The 19241-nt window shown below is 36.4% G+C and overlaps 1 protein-coding gene across 3 annotated transcripts in view; it reads left to right on the top strand.

Moving 5' to 3' along the window:
- Positions 1-19241, top strand: part of DLC1 (DLC1 Rho GTPase activating protein) — a 321812-nt gene that overhangs the window by 138631 nt on the left and 163940 nt on the right. For all 3 annotated transcript variants that reach the window (XM_081130751.1, XM_081130750.1, XM_081130756.1), the window contains one exon: positions 9411-9444. In XM_081130751.1, the coding sequence (XP_080986877.1) occupies positions 9411-9444 (34 nt within the window). The remainder of the gene's footprint in view (positions 1-9410; positions 9445-19241) is intronic.

Genomic DNA, 19241 nt, shown 5'->3' on the forward strand with positions numbered 1-19241 from the left:
GAGTGGAAAGGAAATCTGGAAGGGCAAATGGAAAACTAACAGGCAGAGAGTTCCTGGTGTGGTAAAGAAATTGAGTCGTGCCTGGCTGGGCGTGGCTCAGCAGTTGAGCATCGACCTAGAATCCAGGATATCGGGGTTCGATTCCCGGTCAGGGCACATGCCCAGGTTGCGGGCTCCATCCCCAGTCGGGGGCATGCAGGAGGCAGCCGATCAGTGACTCTCTCATCACTGATGTTTCTATCTGTCTCTCTCCCTCTCTCTTCCTCTCTGAAATCAATAAAGATATATTTTAAAAAAGAAAGGAAAGGAAGGGGAGGGCGGGAGGGAGGAAGAGAGGAAGGAAGGGAGAAAGAAAAAAAGAAAAGAAAAGAAAGAAAAGAAAAGAAAAAAGAGAAGAGAAGAGGAGAGAAAAGAGGAAAGAGAAGAGAAAGAAATTGAGTTGTGCTGCATGACATTGTGATTTAGGGAGACAGGTCCTAGAATATTTATCATGTTATCAAGAGCAGGCAATTGAAAGACTCAAATATCAAGTTCACCTCTAAATGAACCCAACTTTCTTCCTCACCAGGTAGACACCTTTTACATTTTATGAATTTATTCAGGAATGTGCCTCAGAAATGGTAACACATCTCTCCCGGCTATTTATCCATCCTCAAAGAGCAGTGCATTTGAAAATATCTCAATGTTCATGCAGTTTACAGCTTTGAAAGAATTAAACATCTAGTTATTATTTGATTGGAGTCCCCATTTCTAAAAGTCATTTTTCAGGTAGAGTAGTATCTATATTTGAACTGAGCCTGGCGTCATGGAGTAAATAAGGCATTGTGGCTTACAACACACAAAAGGTATGTATTTCAAATCCAGGTTTTTAGTCAGCACCACTACAATGGCTATCCACCTGTTAACAAAAGTTTTTCTGGGCCCCAGCCAGGAGCCCAGTTACATGAAGTAGTATTTGATAAGAGTAAATTCCCGTTCAGTGAACAAGGTTATAGTTTGTCATCAAGATTATATATGTGTGTGTGTGTGTGTGTGTGTGTATATGTATACACACATATATATATATATATATAATTTAAGTAGTTTTAACCTGTATTCATTCTGCAGTTCTGAGTTATTGCTACATGTTTTGAGTTTCTAACAGTAGCCTAGTTCTGCCAAAGGTATTTAAGTTGGAAGTTAGGAAGCTGTGAGAATATTAATAAATCTTTGGTAATACACAGGAATGTGCAGATTTTTTTTTTTGAGTTGGAAGCTATGAAACTGAGACTATTAGTAAACTTCTGGTAATACAGAGAAACATTCAGGTTTTTAATTATTGATATGAATCTAAACCTGTGCTTCTTTGCATTGTTTCAGAATAAATAGTCACTTTTTTATGTCACAATGACAAATCCAACCATAGGAATAGTTTACACTTAGGGAGTCCTGGGACAAGTGTAGTGATAATCCCTTTTAATACTGTATGTCAGTTAATCCTCAAATAACCCTGAGATGTAGATGTTATTTCTACCCTTTTTTTTACAGATGAGGAAACTGAGCTCAGAGAGTTCTAGAAACTTGCCCAAAGTCACAGAGCTGATTAGTGGCAACAAGGAACGTGGTACTTGTTCATATCCACCATTTTCTGTTTTAATCTGCAATCTTGAATCACAATTGGATTACTTATTTTTTCAGCATGTCTTCTATTTCTTTTAGTGCCACAGCACTTTGTAAAAGACTGCGCATGTAGTGGTTACTCAACATGTGTCTGTTAACTGATTAACTAGAACTGGGCACTAGAGTAAGAGGATCTCAGAGCACAGCACGTAGCTAACTAACATTCCAGGAGGAGGGAGCAGCATTGAAAGCATTTAAGGCAAACAGTGGTAGAGTGATAAACTGTAGCAGGGACAGTTGCTTTTGTAATATCCTTCTGATACAGAGAGAGGGGTGCACACCAGTAGAAAACTATGACTCAGGTTAGAAAAATACAGACATGGAGAAAGTTAAAAATCCATTGTGAGGGATACTAGGAAGAATGAAAGGACATAAAGTGTAACACTGAAGGGCAGATGACTTGCTGGTTAACATCATCCAACAAGAAAAATAACAGTCATTCTGAGTCAGTTGTTCACTGAATAAAGCACCTATCTTGAATATCATTTTTCCTTAAAAATGTCTACATGTCTACAGTTTCTCCTTAAATTTGAACTGTCATAAGCCAGGCTTTAAAAAAAAAAAAAAATGCTATCTTGAATAATCAGTCAGTATTTCTAAATGGGTGCCATATGCAAATCACTATACCAAACAATAAAAGAATAGTTTTTAAGAACTCATAAATTGAAGGATATATATATAATACCTAAGAAAGAAGTAATTCATTTTTTCTAGTGAAACATATAAACGTATTCAAGTACTTTAACAATGATTCTTTTTCCAAAATTACTAAGGTTGAGCATAGAATCAGATAACATTTTAAAATAGAGAACTTACATATTTACAAAAAAAGAACAACTTACAGTAAAAGACAAATAAAAGAGGATTAATAAAATTTCAAAATTACGTAAAGCTATGTAAAGGGTCAAACGACGGATACACAGCATGAACTACAGTCCTCGGGTAACTGTGCATATATTTATTTCACTTCGATTGTATGATGTGTACTTTGAAGATAGTCCTCACACCAGCACATCATCTCTTCCTCTGTAACTGAATTCCCATGATCTTCCATTGTATGATTGAGAAGCTAAGTTACACCAGAATCATGACACTAAGAGGGACAAATCTTGGTGACCTTTTGACTTTGTCAGTCTTATGAATAACGATATAACATACAGTGCTCTAAGACCCAGATTCTAGCCTAATCCCCATTTGGCCAGTTAAAGCTCTGTACCACTGGGCAAGTCACTTAATCTCTCTGGATCTCAGCATCCTCATAGGCAAAATGACAGTGTTAGAATTAGATGAGTGCTTCCCAAAGTATGGTTACATAGACTATTAGTGTACTTCAACTGATATAGAGATAAGCATTTAAAATTTGTGATTATTTTAATGTGTATTATGAATAATATAACCAAAAACTTAAACCCATAAATTTATGCATTTTATTTTTATTATTTAAAACAAGTCAAGTGAAAAAAGGAAATGTATTTATGTTTTTTTTAAAAATTTCCTCAATGATGTTTTATTTTTTTCAATTACAATTTCCATTTAATATTATTTTGTATTAGTTTCAGGTATAGAGCATAGTGGTCAGACAATCACATACTTTACAAAATATTCTCCCTAATATTTCCTGTACCCACCTGGCGCCATGCATAGTTATTAAAATATTATTGACTATATTTCCTATGCTGTACTTTACATTCCCATGACAATTTTGTAACTACCAATCTGGACTTTTCAATTCCTTCACCTTTTTCACCCAGTCCTCCAATCTCCCTCTGAAATATATTTAAATTTAATATTTAAAATATTATTAAATTGTTTGTAGGTGATCCATATATATAGTAAAAATTGTAAAGGTGGTGGACGAAGTGCTGTGTTTGGGAAATAAGACTAAATGATATTAAATTCCCACCACCAAGAAGAGCCTATATTTTCAGTGAAAGAAAGATGACTCTCAAAGCTAGAGAAGTGCTTTGTAAACCAAAATCGATGATATCAGATTGTCAATCAGAGCTTTTCAATGAACTTCTTTGTTCAAATGAAAGCAAACAAAAATCATTGACTGGCTAATAATATCGCAGACTGGAGTGATTTCAAAAGAGTCTTTAAATAAAGAGATGGAAACAAACCCATTTTCTAATGTACCTTTTTTTATGTTGTCTTTCATGTCTTCCCCCCAAAAATGTGAATCCCCAAACTCTTCCTGTTGCCCATGTACCAACAATGGGCTCTTGTGCCCTCATCTGAGACAGAGGCTGTTCCACCACTGAGAGAGGTTTTCCTGAAATTTGTAAGGACATAATGACCCTTTTCTAAATTTCTCTGTAAGATATTTTTGTGGGAACAAAAGTGAATGTTTTTAAGGGAAAGGAATGCATTACTCTGCCGCTGGTTCTTGCAATTTTAAAAAAGGCAAATGGAGGAAATCTCTGTAGAACAGAGCAGAATATTCCATAAACTTCTGTGTGAACATCTCTAATATTTTTTACAACATGCTAAACAAGCACTACCTGTAAAGAGGGAAAGCACAAAATTAACGGTAACACTTTGTTTTTTAACCTTTAAAAGACGGCATTTAAAAGACAGCATCATACAAACTCCATATATTTTCCAGGATCAACTGTACAATAATGGTTTCTTTCCTTTTGCCTGTAAAAGAAAACGTATATGCTTAGGTTTCTGAGTATTTAATGCAGGACAAAAATGAATGCCTTCATGGAATCTTCCAGTCTCCCCTAGCTGCCCACTGTTGGAAGGGGTTAGCTTTCAAAAGGCCTTCTTAATGGTAGTATTCTGTGGTCTTGATTCCAAAAAATTAATAGGAAAAATATATAAGTGAGGAATATGGAATATTAATAAAATTAACATATTAAAGGGGAAAATCATCTCAATTTTCACCTAAAATCATCAAGAAGAAATTGGATCATTTAGAATGTTTCAATTGTCATTATATTAATAAAATTCCAATATGACGTTTATTGCGTATGTTACTGTTTATGTTAGCAGCTCCTAGGTAGTTAGTGTAAGCTTCTAAAAGGTGTTCAGCTACGATTCTCCTGTAAGTACAGAAAGCCATCCTAGCACAGACCAAAAGAATCAACATATGTCTACAGCATTTCCTCAAGACATGTCAAAATCAGCATTTCCCCAACCATTTTTTACATTCAAAAGCACAAACAGACACACACAGCCTAAGCTCCCACACACAGCTTTTAAAGACCTCATTAAGAGAAAGCAAATTGTTTCCTCCCCTCTTACTAAAAAGCTTTTTCTTTAATGGCTTTTTAAAAATACACTTGTAAAACACCTTAACAGATTAACTTAAATGAAAATCTTTGCATATGGAGAACTATTGGAGGGTCAGAATAGCCATAGAAAAAGTGGTTAGTTCTACCATTTGACTATCATGAAAAAGAATAACAAAAGACTATGAATTATATTTTCTCTCATTTGGAAGTTATTAGTAGATTTTCCTTTGCTCCACTGAGAAATGAGAGAAGAAAATATGAAGTTACAGCGAACCCATATGGCCAGCAGGAAAATCCTATTTAATTGCTTTATTGCCAGAAATGTTAAATCACTTCCTGAGGATACAGTTCAAATGAAACATATGGCAGCTATTAACAAAAGCCCCTAATGAATTCAAAAATATGCCTTTTATGGGAGCTTTCTCATAAGCAGCAGTCATACATGTTACTTAAACTGTACATACAAATATGCATTTGGTATTTTAATTCCACAAATGTTTGATGAACGCTTACTCTGTACCAGACTATGTAGCCAGCTTGCATGGAATGTTTCTTTCCAAGCAACAGACAGAACACTCTGGAACCTCAAGACATGGACCCCAAACCTAGCGGCCATGCCTCTTCTCAGAAGTCAAAGGCAAAAAACTCTTGACCAACACCTCCTTCCTGAAGGTTCAAGGCCCAAGAAAACCATTTCATTTCCTCTTGGGTAGTCCTAATTATCTACTATATTCCTACTCTTTTTAATGTCACACCTGTGATGGTGTTAATCATTGCCATTTAGCATCCACTGCATGGATCTGTTCATCTTTTCACCATCTTCTTTAAGTAGATATGAATTACACAAATAAGAAAACTTTACCAAAGATTGTTGTACTTAGAATAATGTAAGGCATATCATAAGAATCAATAGATAGCTTTAACTAATTGAAAACCAGGTGTCGCTATTTTTTTTTTTAATTGAATGCCATTCATCCCTGGGAAATCACTCAAATTCAATTATTTATAACCCATATTCTAAAGAGACAGTTATCCTTCAAATTCAAAGATAAATCAGCTGAGAGACATCCAGCACTTATTAATATGTGGTTTTACTTTAAAAGAGAAGTTATCAAATTCTGGGTGCATTACATTTTGACTTTCCTTGCTCCACCTCATAATATGGCCATTGCAGTTATTTAATGGAAGGGAGCCTTGGTAGCTTAAAGAATCGGGCAGAACGTGGTGAAATTTAAAGTAACTGGCATTGGCTCCATGAAGTATTAGCGCTAGCTGTATGGAGGCTAAAACATTTTTGCTTCAGAGTGCAGCTCATTAACATTTTTATTGAATACTTATACATGCTTGGTTGCATGCTTTGTAATCAAATACGATAAAATATGGAAGGCTTGTTACTGGTCAAGCTGTGATTTGGAGCAAAACATTCAATTTGCCTTAAATGCCTTAGCTGTAAGAACAGAGAGCTTCCTTAGATTTTCTAAATGTCTGTTACTGTTATGCCTACATGGATATTTTGTGATCTAAGTCATATCTTTTCATGGGATCTCTTCAAATCTTTACAATTTTTAGTAATTTGAAATTAGTGTTAGTGACCTCAGAGGCCAGCATGCCAATGGGTGTGTCCTACCTTCCATTACTGACAGTGACCTCACAGAAGTTGTTTTGCTCTCCAGGACTTCATGGGATTGTTCTAAGGATTGAGTGAGCTTATGGAGGTAACAGCTCAAAACTGCATCTTGTGCATGCTAAGGACATAGTAGTAAGTGTTAGCTGTCCATACACTGAAGAGCTTTCTCACTAAACATCCTTTAATTACCTGTCACCAACCTTTACATTCTTGTCCATGAAAGGGTTTCTGTTTTGTTTTGTTGTTTTTTATTTGCTTTTCACAAAAGAGATAAGTTAATTTAAAACTGTTATCTCCAGGCAGGGGGGAAATCTAGGAGTTAGGCTTAAAATATAACATAGTATGAATTTAATGCCACTTTTAAATCCTTTCCAAAAAGACACATAAAAACTAAACAAATATCACCAAAACTGCAGGGTAACTTTCCTGTAAAGGGAAAAAATAGCATTCCTGGAGTATAGAATCAGAGTTCTTCGAGAAGGGAAGAAAAAATCAGATGACCCTGCTATAAATGAGACAATGCTGAAAAAGATGCTCGAAGCCTCCTCAAGCCATTTGGTGCCCCGCTCTCTGGAGTGATCCTCCACTGTGCACTTGTCACCTGAGAGTTTCCTTATGACTACATTGCTGTCAGGGTACAGAGCTGATGTAAACACCCGGAGAGCAAGACGTGAACGCCTAAATGTAGAGTGAGGTTAAGTCAAAATATAATTTTACTATGGATCAACCTTGCCAAAACAAAAAAATAACTTATTATCTATAGAAAGACTTTTCCCTTATTTGAGAAATTACATTGATCTCAAAATCCTGTAAATTCCTAAGGTAAGGATCTCCATAGCAATAAATATCTCACAACAATATTGGTGTCCTCATATTTGATATTTCTGGAAATGAAGATTGATGCTATTTCCTTAGGCTGACCTATAACAGAAGTACACTGAGTCTCTCTCTCTCTCTCCCCCCCCTTGTCTCTCTCTCTCTCTCTTACACACACACACACACACACACACACACACACACACAACAAAATTAGTGAGTCTACTTTTCTTACCCCAACTTTAGAGACTTTGTTCCTTGAAGAAGGGGAGAAACATCACTTGTGACATCTTGTGTGATCAGTGGCTATGGGTTCAAAGGCGTCAAATCCCAGTGGGTCAGATAGATTTATAAAAGGTTTCCAGTACAAGGTACTATCCTCATGCTAACTGTATTTTATACATGAATAACTGAGGTGAATGGGAACTAGAAGTTCAACTTCCTAAAATATTTTTAGAATCTCCACAAAGAGTAGAATTAGACATTTATACTTCAAAGTCTTTTGTAAGCATCTCATTTTAAACTCTATTTTTAAATAATGATAGCAATAGATACTAGATGCTGGGAATTGAACTTCTAACCCTTTCATGTCAGAGAGGTTTAGACCCATTGGCCCAAAGCCCATAGTAACAAACAGAGCAGCTACCTTTTCCTGAGGACCTCGTATGCTTTCTGGAGGCCATATACTTAGTCCCCTCGGCAGCCCTGTGAACTGGGAGTGATTCCCTGTTTTATAAAGGAAGCTTCTGAGCTGTGAGGGGACAAGACAGATTTTGAAACGCCAGAGACCAAACAAACAATTTACCGTTTCTGCCTCCCAAAATAGGAGAAAACGAATGAACTCCAAAAATTCTACCCAAATTCAAAGAGAGTTTTAGTCTCATTTATCGACAATGAGTCTGCCTTCAGAGAAAAAACAATGACAGGGTGATTTAGAATTATCATAGCTGGATGTAGTAACTTTGCTGATAGTTCCACAACTCTCATTTTTCTTTTCAGCTTTATTGAGGTATAACTGACCAAAAAAATGTGAGATATTTAAAGTGTGCCTCGTGGTGATTTGATATATGTATACACTGTGAAAGAACTGTTTACATCTAATTAATTAACACATCCATTACCTCAGATATTTACCCTTTTTTGGTGAGAACCCTTAAGTTTCACTCTCTTAGCAAATATCAATTGTATATCACAGTGTTATGAACTATAGTCACCATGTTTTGCATTACATCCTCAGACCTTGTTCATCTTACAGCTGAAAGTTCATACCCTTTTACTAACCTCTCCCTATTTCTCTCCCCATCCCCCCACCTCACCTCCACTCCCACCCCTACTCCCACAGCCACACCCCTGCGCCAGACCCTGGTAACCACTTTTATACTCTCTGATTCATTTAGCATAATTACTTTCAAGGTCCCTGTTATTGCAAATGGCAGGATTTCTATCTTTCTCATGCCTAAATATTCCATTATATATCACATCCATATCTTGGCTATTGTGAGTAATGCTGCAATGAACATGGGAGTGCAGATAGCTTTTTGATTTCCTCTTTTTATTTCCTTTGAATATATACCCAGAAGTGGGATTGCTAAGTCATACAGCTTTCTGATATAAATTTTTTTTTATTTTAAATTTTTTAAATATTTAAAAAAAATATTTAGGAACCTCCAAACTGTTTTCCATAGTGGCAGCACCAGTTTACATTCCCACCAACAGTGCATAAGAGTTCCCTTTTCTCCACATACTCACCAACATGTATTATTTCTTGTCTTCTTGGTAATATCCACTTACCGGCCTTTCTAACAGGCTCGAGGTGATAACTCACTGTGGTGTCCATTTGCACTTCCCTGGTAATTAATGATGTTGAACATCTTCTCATGTACCCATTGGCCATTTAAATGTCTTCTTTGGGGAAATGTCTGTTCAGATTCTCTGCCTTCTCATTTTTCTGCTGCCAAGTTTGATTTAATTTTGCTTGGTTTATGGTACTTCATTTGATTCATAATATTGTTATTTGATGTTTCTTTCTAATAATACCACAACTTTTTTACTTTTGTTTTCTTTTTCAGGTTATTCCAGGTATTTCAGAGAAGGAAAAGGCTGGTAAGTGGATATATGGTTGTGTTTTCCTTTCTGTCTATTTTAGAATAAAATTTCAACTTCATGTAGACATTTTATTAAATATCTAAAATGTATAAATCTCATCAATCTTTGGACAAATATTGTTGAATTACTGAAAAATAAATTGTGTTGCTCAAAAGGTAAGAAAAATAATGTGCTTTTCTAATACAGCATTTCATCGTGTTAGAATAAGATGTGTGCTTTTTTAGCCTTACTGCAAGTTGTGACAGCAACCATAACTTTTTCCTTGAGGGAAAGAATGAAATGTTTACTATGTTGGAGAATGGTCTTTGGAAATTGGTTGTTAATAATTATCAAGATTTATTTTTTAATCTTAAGTAGCTTATTTAGTAGTTGTAGAAAAAGATTTACTTATTGAAGTCAGTGCTATACCATCAAAAATATAATTGTAAAACAATATAAATAACTTTGTTGGAAAAATTATATTTTTCTATGGTCTGTGCTATCATTATAACTATTTAACAGTATTATGGAAATTGGATAAGGTCTGATGAGAAACATAGAATATGAAAAATTAGAGTTGAATTGGTGGGATTATGTGTGTGTTTTTAAAACATCTGTTGATCTTCCTCAATATTGTCTTATGTTTTCTATATAATAACAATAGTTTTTTAAAACTCAGATTTAAAGTATGCTCCCAAACTTGAAACACATCACTTAGTTCTTGGACATTTGTGATTTTTAAGAAGCATATTAAAAGTTTATAGTATCTTCTAGCAGAAAATGTCATGACTTCATTGACTTTTAGTGAGGTTTTGGAGTTTGTCTGATGTGATTTTTATACAGGGGGTGTTATCTTTCTAGTTCAGTGACCTTATGTTTGCTGCTAGATAGTTTTCACAACAAAAGTTTTTATGCTTTGTCTCCTTCCATGGCTAAAGTTTTCTCTTATGTTACGCTGTTTCTGATTTTTTCACTCTAATATGTTGAAAGGTGACCCTTCAGAATGGAAGGAAAATATTGAAAACTGTTCAATGTAACAATGCAGTGGTTATTCCGTGGATTAGTAGCAAATATTAAACAAATTTAAATCACAGCTTCAGAGCTCTAATATCTTAAATAGATTGTGTTAGCTATCTAGTTAGGACAAGAAATAGATGGTGATCATTTGCATCACAAAGGAAAAGGAATTTAGCCCAAGTCCTGCTTTATCTTTGGTTGTGACATTCTCAGTAATTCCCAAGATTCGCTGCAATTTATAAAGTGTGTAACAGGGCAAAGTTGTCATCATGTTCCAGAATATCAGCAAATTCTTTCATACCCCAGGAGGAAATTGGAATGTAAATTCTTGACTGGTGGGGAAGGGGAAAAAGGGATGGAAATGCCATTGCTTGAGGGAATGGAGAGCCAAAAGTTATCTTCCCTGTGACACTTAGATGATTTCAGATTGATAGGGAGAGCACTTCTTTTTATCAAGCTTTCTCAAAATTTTAAAGATATTTTTATTACAACAAGGAACTAATTAAACAGAGTATAAATATAATGTAGGCACCACTTTTTATCATAATCCTGGAAATTTTCTTCCTCAAGAACAATTAAAAAAAAATTGTCATCTTGTATTTAATATCTCTTTGGGTCATTTCTGTACTTCTGGGGCACAAATGCAAAGTGTTAATAAATGCCACTCACAGAGGTTCCACAAGATGATCAATGAAACAGACCCACCAATCTATATGTATGATCTGCCCAGGTCCCAGTCACCTGGGCTCCCCATCTGAGATACTTAACCCAGGATGGCATAATTTGAGCAGAGCCCACTTCTTACATATTAAAACATTAGAATGATTGCAATTTACTCCAGGATAGATTTTTATTTAGATTTCTTAAGAATGTGCTGATTTGTTTAGGAGGAAAGATCATTTCGTTTGATAATATAAGAAAGAAATGGTATATTTTTTAAAAAATCAGAGAATTTGTGTCAAAATAAAGGCTTATGTTTGAATATTTAATTAATATGGTAACAGATTTGACAATTCAAAAGAGAATATGATTTATTCCAAAAGTTTTAAAGGACCATAGCAGTCTAAGCAATCTACTTCAGTATTCCTAAACTTTATTTTGCCCTATTTAGAATATTAAAAACATTTGAGGGTTTTATATACAAATGCAAATCCCTTATTCCTATCTTTGTGAATCTCCATTTTTAAGCTCTGCTAGACACAGGAATGAGGATGAGGGCAGAGGACCCGCTCAGTCTTCTGGGGGTTAATTGAGCTCTTAAGTAGGATTAAGCTTCATACCGGCCCCCAAGGCCTGTCATTTTTTCTGTCTTGCTAAATGAATGTAGACTATTGTTCCTTTTTAAGAAAGCCTATTTTTAATCTGTGTGACCACTCATCCACGCCAACTGGAACCAACTCTACTTTGTGAAGCTCTGAACAGAATCATTTTGGTTACATTCCATTAATAATTCTTGAATTGCAGTTGTATGATTGTCCTTGTGTGTCCTTTAAGTGGACATCTTCTATTCTGATCCATGTTGCTATGTAAATGAGGCCTAGTGGAATCAGTTTTGCTGCTTGTCTCCCACCTTGTGATTGGAAAAAACTCCAAGGGGAAACAACTTTGAAACAGCCTCCCGTTTGTTCATTCATTCCACAAATACTTACCGAACAGCAACATGTACTAGGCATCATACAAGGTTCCGTTGAGGAAGCAATTATGAGTAAGGCATGGTCCTTCCCCTGAAGAAACTCATACTTTAATTGAGAATATTCTATTAGGCTAGTATCGTCCTTTTCTCTTCTAATGAGAATTCCTAACCTAGCTTATCAGAAAGTTTCCTAGGAAAAGAATCAAATAAAAAATACTGTTTGCAGAAAAGTCTGTATCAGAATGTGCCTTCTCAGGATCTGAAGTAGAATATAATTAATTTGTTTTTAAAAAAACAGAATTACACAAATATCAATATATTCAACACATAATATTTTCAAATAACTTCTATTACACTACTAACAGAGTGGTGTGTATCCCTAACAAGTGGGCCCAACGTCATTGGTATAGTCTCCAGCACATCTGCTTTCTATCTGTGTGGCCTTGAGCAAGTTACTTAACCTCCTCATTTGCTCATTTCTTGACTATAAACAAAGAAGCTGTCATGCTGTTCTTGTAAGGCCACAATGCTTGGCACAAAGTAGGTCCTACAAAATGGTAGCTGTATTTTATGATAATTAGTTGTGCTTATAACCATCATGTGTACAGGCCAAATGGAAGCTTGCTGTGTGACTGCTCCAAGAGTCTTAAACACTTCCTCAGGGCACCAGCTAATAGCTAGGCAGCTGTCCACGGGAAAGGAAGAGATCACTTTCCCCACAGACTTCTGAGGGAGTTAATCCGGATGGAGGTTATCATAGTATGGACAGTATGGGTCACATTTGCCGTCTCCATTAGACTGAAATTCTCTCCTGTGAACAGATACTCTTTGATTTTCACCAAGATTAGTCCCTGAGAAATGCATCCCGTGTCCTGTTTCCCTGTGACTCCCTATACCCCAGTGCCTAAGGTAACTGGACTCCCTCACCTCCTGCACACAATTCTATCAACACTGCCGTCTCATAGTCCCTTGTCCGTTCTCCCTGCCTCTGCTTTAACGCAGTCCTCCACTTTCCACTGGACTTTCCCTGCCTTCACCTGTCAGTACATACATCCTTCCTCTACCCATTCACCATTTACCTTTGAAAGTCACGACCTGATCATAAAAATGCCTGCTTAGACACTTTCTTTATCTCCCTACAGGATAAGGTCAAACCTTCCGGCTTGGCATTTGTATTCTGGATGCAGCATCACTGACTGTGCTGGATCTGTCCATTTTGCCCCTCAGATCCACCCCACACACACACTTCTCCCACACTGTGCGCTGGAGGCTGATGTCGGTAAAATCAATGGGCTGCCCTTCTCTCAGTCTTTCCCACTCCACCAATGAGAAGCCAGGGGTGGGGGGCCAGTGGGGCTTCCTGAGGAGTCACTGCTGATTGCTGTTAGGTGGCCCTTTCTATGCAAGTTTCCAGGTTGTGACAACTATTCTCTCTTCTTGCCCTTGTGGTTTCCCTACACCTTCCCTCAGTTTACCCAGTGTGGCTTCTGTTTTCTGCTACAAGTCTCACTGGTGTACCTACCAATATTTTCTCTTCTTTCTATTTCTTTGTGTATGTTTATTAGCTTCTTTGTTACACTCCAGTCACCACATCCAGCCACAGGACCTCTCCTAATTCTATATATTTCTACTCTTGCCTAAATGACTCAACTCCTCTTGTAAAAATATAGATGATAGGTAGATATAGAGGGAGAGGGAGAGATGGCTTATTCAGGGGGGAAAGATATGGACTGTGTTCTTCTTATGAATTCATCCTAAATAAACTCGGTTTCATTTCATTCAGTCACTTGGGCGAGAAAAGTATCGACCCTTACAATTTAGAACTCTCTCCTATATTCACAGAAGCATGTAACTTAGAAAACCAGCATTGCATATTAATCATGAAAATGTGACTGGGTGTATTTGAAAGTAATAATATGGAGTGATATGAAATCTGTCATTCTCAAATTAAATCACATGGAAAACAGACCAAAAATGGCCAATGTTTTTGCCTTCTCTGTCTTGAAAATTCTACTTGTTTTATTAGATCCAACAATACCTCCTCCTTAATGAATTCTTTCCCAGAGAGTTTAGTCATTGATTATCCTGAGCTCCTAGGAAACGTTACGTGTTTTCTATTTCAGCCCGATTTTCTCGCTTCACTGTGTGTCCTCTTCACTGGGCCAGGAGCTTTTTTAGGGCAGGATTGTCTTCATGTGGCCTGTAACTAAAACGGCTGTTAGCACATGGTAGGTGTTCTGTAAATGCACGGTAATCAATAAACCGTAATCGCATGATGCTTTGGCTTCAATCTTAATGATTTAGAGTTAATAGGGTTCTAAACCCCTCCCCCCACGCACTTCCATTACTCCTGCTACTTCCACAACTGCCAAGTATCTCATCCAGATAATTAATTAATGGTGTCCTTTGGAGTTCTATCCCATCCAGATATGTAAAGGGCACTGTTGAGAAGCACGGCTTTAGAATCTGACTTTGGTTGCATTTCTTGGTCATTTTTCTTAGAATGTTTGTTCTCCTGCCTCGAGGTTATTTGGTTGGCCAGAACTGTTAAAAATCCAGATAGTGAATGATTATAGCCTGAAACACTTGTGAAAGATAGCTTTCAGGATTATATAACAGATTCAGAGTCTCTTCAAACTTTGTGTTGGGGTTTAGTAAGGCAGTACATAAAAATCAAACACTTCTTTGTGACAAATTTGAAGGGGAAAAGCCAGGGTTTTCACTCCAAACACCTTGTAAACATACTAAATAACAAAGCCCAGACCTGGTGCCTTTTGTTATTAATTTTTCTCACTGCCTTTGATCACTGAGAAGGGAAATGCAGATGGGGAAAAAACCCTAAAATACAAAGGTATTCCCCTTTTCCCAGTCTGATCATCATTGCTTCAATTCAGAAAATTACCCATGCAATCTGTTCCACTCTAAACCGTGTTTTGATGGGGGAAAAAAAAACGGAAATAAGATGGCTCTGTTTCAGAAGTCTCCTTTGAAAGACTCTGCCCTACTTTATGGCTTCATTTTAGTACAAATCAAATTAGTTTAACGCCGTCCCACCCACTAGATTGTAAGCACATGAAAGACGGAATTTTGTTTCGTTCAACTCTGTACTCCCAATGCTTGATGTTTGGTAAATGAATAAATAAATGAGATCTTTTAAAAATCAGAGAATGTTTCACTCTATACACATAATACTCCCAACACCCATGTAGAATTTTGTCATTCTGCTCTAACTTAAAGCACTTTCTGTAACTGCAAAACCCCCCGGCTGTTTTACAGGGTTCGGCAGGATCTGAAAATTGTCTTTATCTGGCCAGGCTGGGCTTTGGCCAACATTCCAAATTCTTTATTCCTTTTCACTCTCAGAAAATGAATTTCATTATTTTTATACTAATGGCTTATAAATACTCACTTGCTTCACTTTTCTTAGTATATGGTCTCTGCTCGCCTACCTTTTTATGAGGAAGGAATTTAGGGTATGCACGCACACAACCTCTCATTTTTTCTGAAACCTAATGTAAACTAATCCATGAAAAGTTGGCTGTGGTTGACTGGGCTGTTGAGAGGAAATATATTAGCTTTCAGGTATCAAGGAATTCATGAAAAATATAAGTAAGCTATTCTTAAATGGCAAAGGTCTTGAATTCATAGGATATTTTTCAATAATGGATAACTTTCTAAATATTTTTCTTACTGTTCTTGTTGGTATTTTGTTTATTACCAAGTATGTAAATCAAGTCTGCTATATCACCAGAACCAATCAAACATATTTCATTTTCTTCTCAATTATAGTTCAAGCAACATGGATACATGATAATTTCTCTTTTAACAAGTTCCAATTCAAATGTTACCTCCTACATTTGGAGTAATCCTCCCAGGTCTGTATAGCCAATGGTGGCTGTATCTTTCTATAGCATTTAGTTATTCCCACAGTGTATTTCTGTTCACAGATTATCTTCCCCATCAGTCTGTGAGCTCCTTGAAGATATAAAGCTCTTATTTCATCTTTCTCACCCACATCCCGTATAGTATCTTGAACAGAGAAGGTGCTCAAGAAATAGTTTTGAATCAACCCATTTATCTGACATACCAAACAGCTCATGCAGGCTCTTAGTTCATCTCCAGTCTTTCAATGACCATGACTTTTCACAAGATTTGACAAACTACAAATTTCTTCCTCTAAAGAGTCATATGCACATTTCACTCCCCAGTTTGTCCTTTGAAAGAATGGCTATCCGCAGTGTGAAGAGGTGACTATAAACTACCAATGCAGGCTAAGAGGCAGTTTTGCATTTCAGTATTTTAATTGACATTGACCTTTTATTGGTAGAAAAATTAATTTGTCATTCTCAATCTTCCCAGAAGAAAGACAATTTATGAAAAGGCCCTTTCTATCCATTGTATTTATAAAGTAATAGAAGAACTTTCATTTCATTTGAAAATCATACCTGATCATTTCTTAGATGCCTTCAAATACTTACCTTTATAGAGTTCCCAGTGCAGTCTGTAGTTCAGTTACTTTTATTAATAATATGAATATAAAGACATATATGTACCAACAAGATAACAGTACATTGATTTTAATTTCTTTGGAGAGGTGCATTTACTGAGAACAGGTACATATAACAAGGTATTACTTTGACCTGTCTGAGTATGAGATGACCTAATCAGATCTTCCATTGGTTTGAAGAACTTTCATTTGTTTCTCTATAGGCAAGAATCTGAGATTAATATCTCTTCCAGATTGACCTATAAACATTTCTATTACAGAATTAAGATATGATTTTGAGATACAGTTTATCAAAGTGGGAAATTCAAAACAGTTATTAACAACCATAACAAATTAACCAATGTCCAAGAAAACGCTGGCACCCCTCTTGTTGTGCAGGCTGTGCAGAAAACCAGTCTGACTATTGTGGAAGAGTGGGTCATGGCTTTAAGAAGCTATTTTGTCCTGACTACTCTAATCAGGTAAAAAAGATCTCATAGAATTCCACACATGATGTTTAAGCAAAAATCAAAAAGCACTCACTTGCCAACCACAGTGGGGTTTTGTTCTTTGGTTTTTGTTTTTAAATTTTTTCTAACCATTACACTGTCCCAGAAAACATACTCCAATGACTCCAAACTGCTAATGTTACAAACTTCTTAATATAAATGTTAAATCGATTCTTTTCTCTGGATTTAAGGGCATAGATAAATGGAAGATAACAGTACAATTCATCACTTCATGAACTGACCTATGTTTTTAAGTCTATGGTCTCCTTGGCTATATTTAGCCAAATGTTTTCCCTCCTGTGCTGTAATTTCCTGAAAGGCAGACATTCTCTCTGTACCCATGTAATGCCAGCCTCTTAGGAAGTTTTTGACCTAATGTTTGTCAAATGAATGTTTGAATGGATAATAATAGCAAGCATTTACTCTGTGCCTGCACTTTTCTAAGCACTTTATAGAACTCGTCTGATCCTCTAGGAACTCTAAGGTAGGTGTTACTGTTTTCTATATAGAGATGAGGAACCTGAGACTCAGATAAGTTTCCTAAATTACCCAAAGTTGCACTGTGGCCAAGGCTACTCAGTCTAGAATGCATGCCCTTAACCAACTATGCTGTGTGTAATGGTTAAAGGCCAAGACTCCTGAGGCTGACAAGTAAGTTCTTCCATAATCTGGCCTTACCCTTCCTTTCCAATCTTATCTCCCATCCTCCTCAAACATGAGCTTTCTTCTGCAGTCATGGTAGCAACCTCGCTTTTCTCCTGAATTTGTTCCTACGTAACTTGACCATTGCTCCTCCAGTTTCCCTTCTAGAAATTAACCTCCTCATCCCCCACAGTCTCATTTGGGTCTCACCCTCACTGTGAAGTCTTGCATGACCCCCTGCTCATATGAATTTAATATTTTTGAAATGATACAACTGCAGCATATACGGTCTGTACTGGTCGTTTCCATACTTGATTATAGAGGATTGTCCTCACCCTGAGGGTTTTATTTGTCTCCCTTGGTTCCCAGTAGTCTTCTAAGCATCCTTTTAAAAGTCACTTAGCACAGTGCTGTGCACCTAAAAAGGTTTATTTAATTAATACTTTATTTTTTTAGAGACTTTTTATATTTACAAAAAAACTGATTGGAAAGGACAGTTTAAACTATATGACGTTCGTTTAAAGGCAAAATTATGAACCTAGTAGAAAGATCATGGGTTGCTAGGAGTTGGGGGAAGGGGAGTCATGAATCAATGGAGCACAGAAGATTTTTAAGGCAGGGAAACTATTCTGTGTGATGCTATAATAGAAATGTACAAAGCCTTTTCAGATTGGTTTTTTTTCACTTAGCAATATGTATTAAAATCCCTCCATGTATTTTCATGACTCGATAGCTTATAACTTTTTTAGCACTGAATAATATTCAATTGTATGGAAATACCACAATTAAAGAAACAATATATTTTTTATGTAAAAACATTAATCAAACATATATTACAATGAACTTTATCTTTTCTTATTTAGCCATTGATTTTGATTACTTCATTTTTCTCCTTTGGAATTTCTTCAAGCTTCCAAAAGAAAAATACTACTATCAAAGAGGTTATCAGTAGCTATTATTTATTGTGTACCCACCCTGGAGTCTCTGAGAAGAGAGCTAGCTGCTTCCTATACATTGTCTTTAATACTCATTAAGCTACTCAGAGTATGAATCTCCCTTGCTCCAGACCGATGCTGCATCTACCTCTTTGTGTGTATCACCACCATTTCTCCCACCTCCAAGCGCTTTATTAAAAATATGGTCAAAAATAGAAAACTGTAATAATTCATATCATTTATATGTCTATACATTTCTGTCTTTATGCCTTTGTTCCTGAAGATTCCTGTCCCCCAAATACTCTTTTGTTACCTTTTTTCTCCAAATCACACTCTTCAAGAATTTACTTGAGTGCCCACTTTTTGCACAAAGTGTCCTGAAATTGCTCTACTTCCCCTTTGAATCAGATGGGTTGCATTGTTCATCTGATGTTCTTCCCTGAAAGGAGCAGCCTGTGTGCCCTGTAACCCCTATCCTAATGTATGGCTAGAGTCAATTAGACTGACTTGACTCAAGGCTACAGAATATAGTGGCTGACCTGTGGTCTGTCTGTCTGTCTCTCTCTCATTTAAATTGTGAGCCAGAGAGACTC

This window comes from Miniopterus schreibersii (assembly GCF_964146895.1).
Source record: "Miniopterus schreibersii genome assembly, chromosome: 2".
Taxonomy (NCBI): domain Eukaryota; kingdom Metazoa; phylum Chordata; class Mammalia; order Chiroptera; family Miniopteridae; genus Miniopterus; species Miniopterus schreibersii.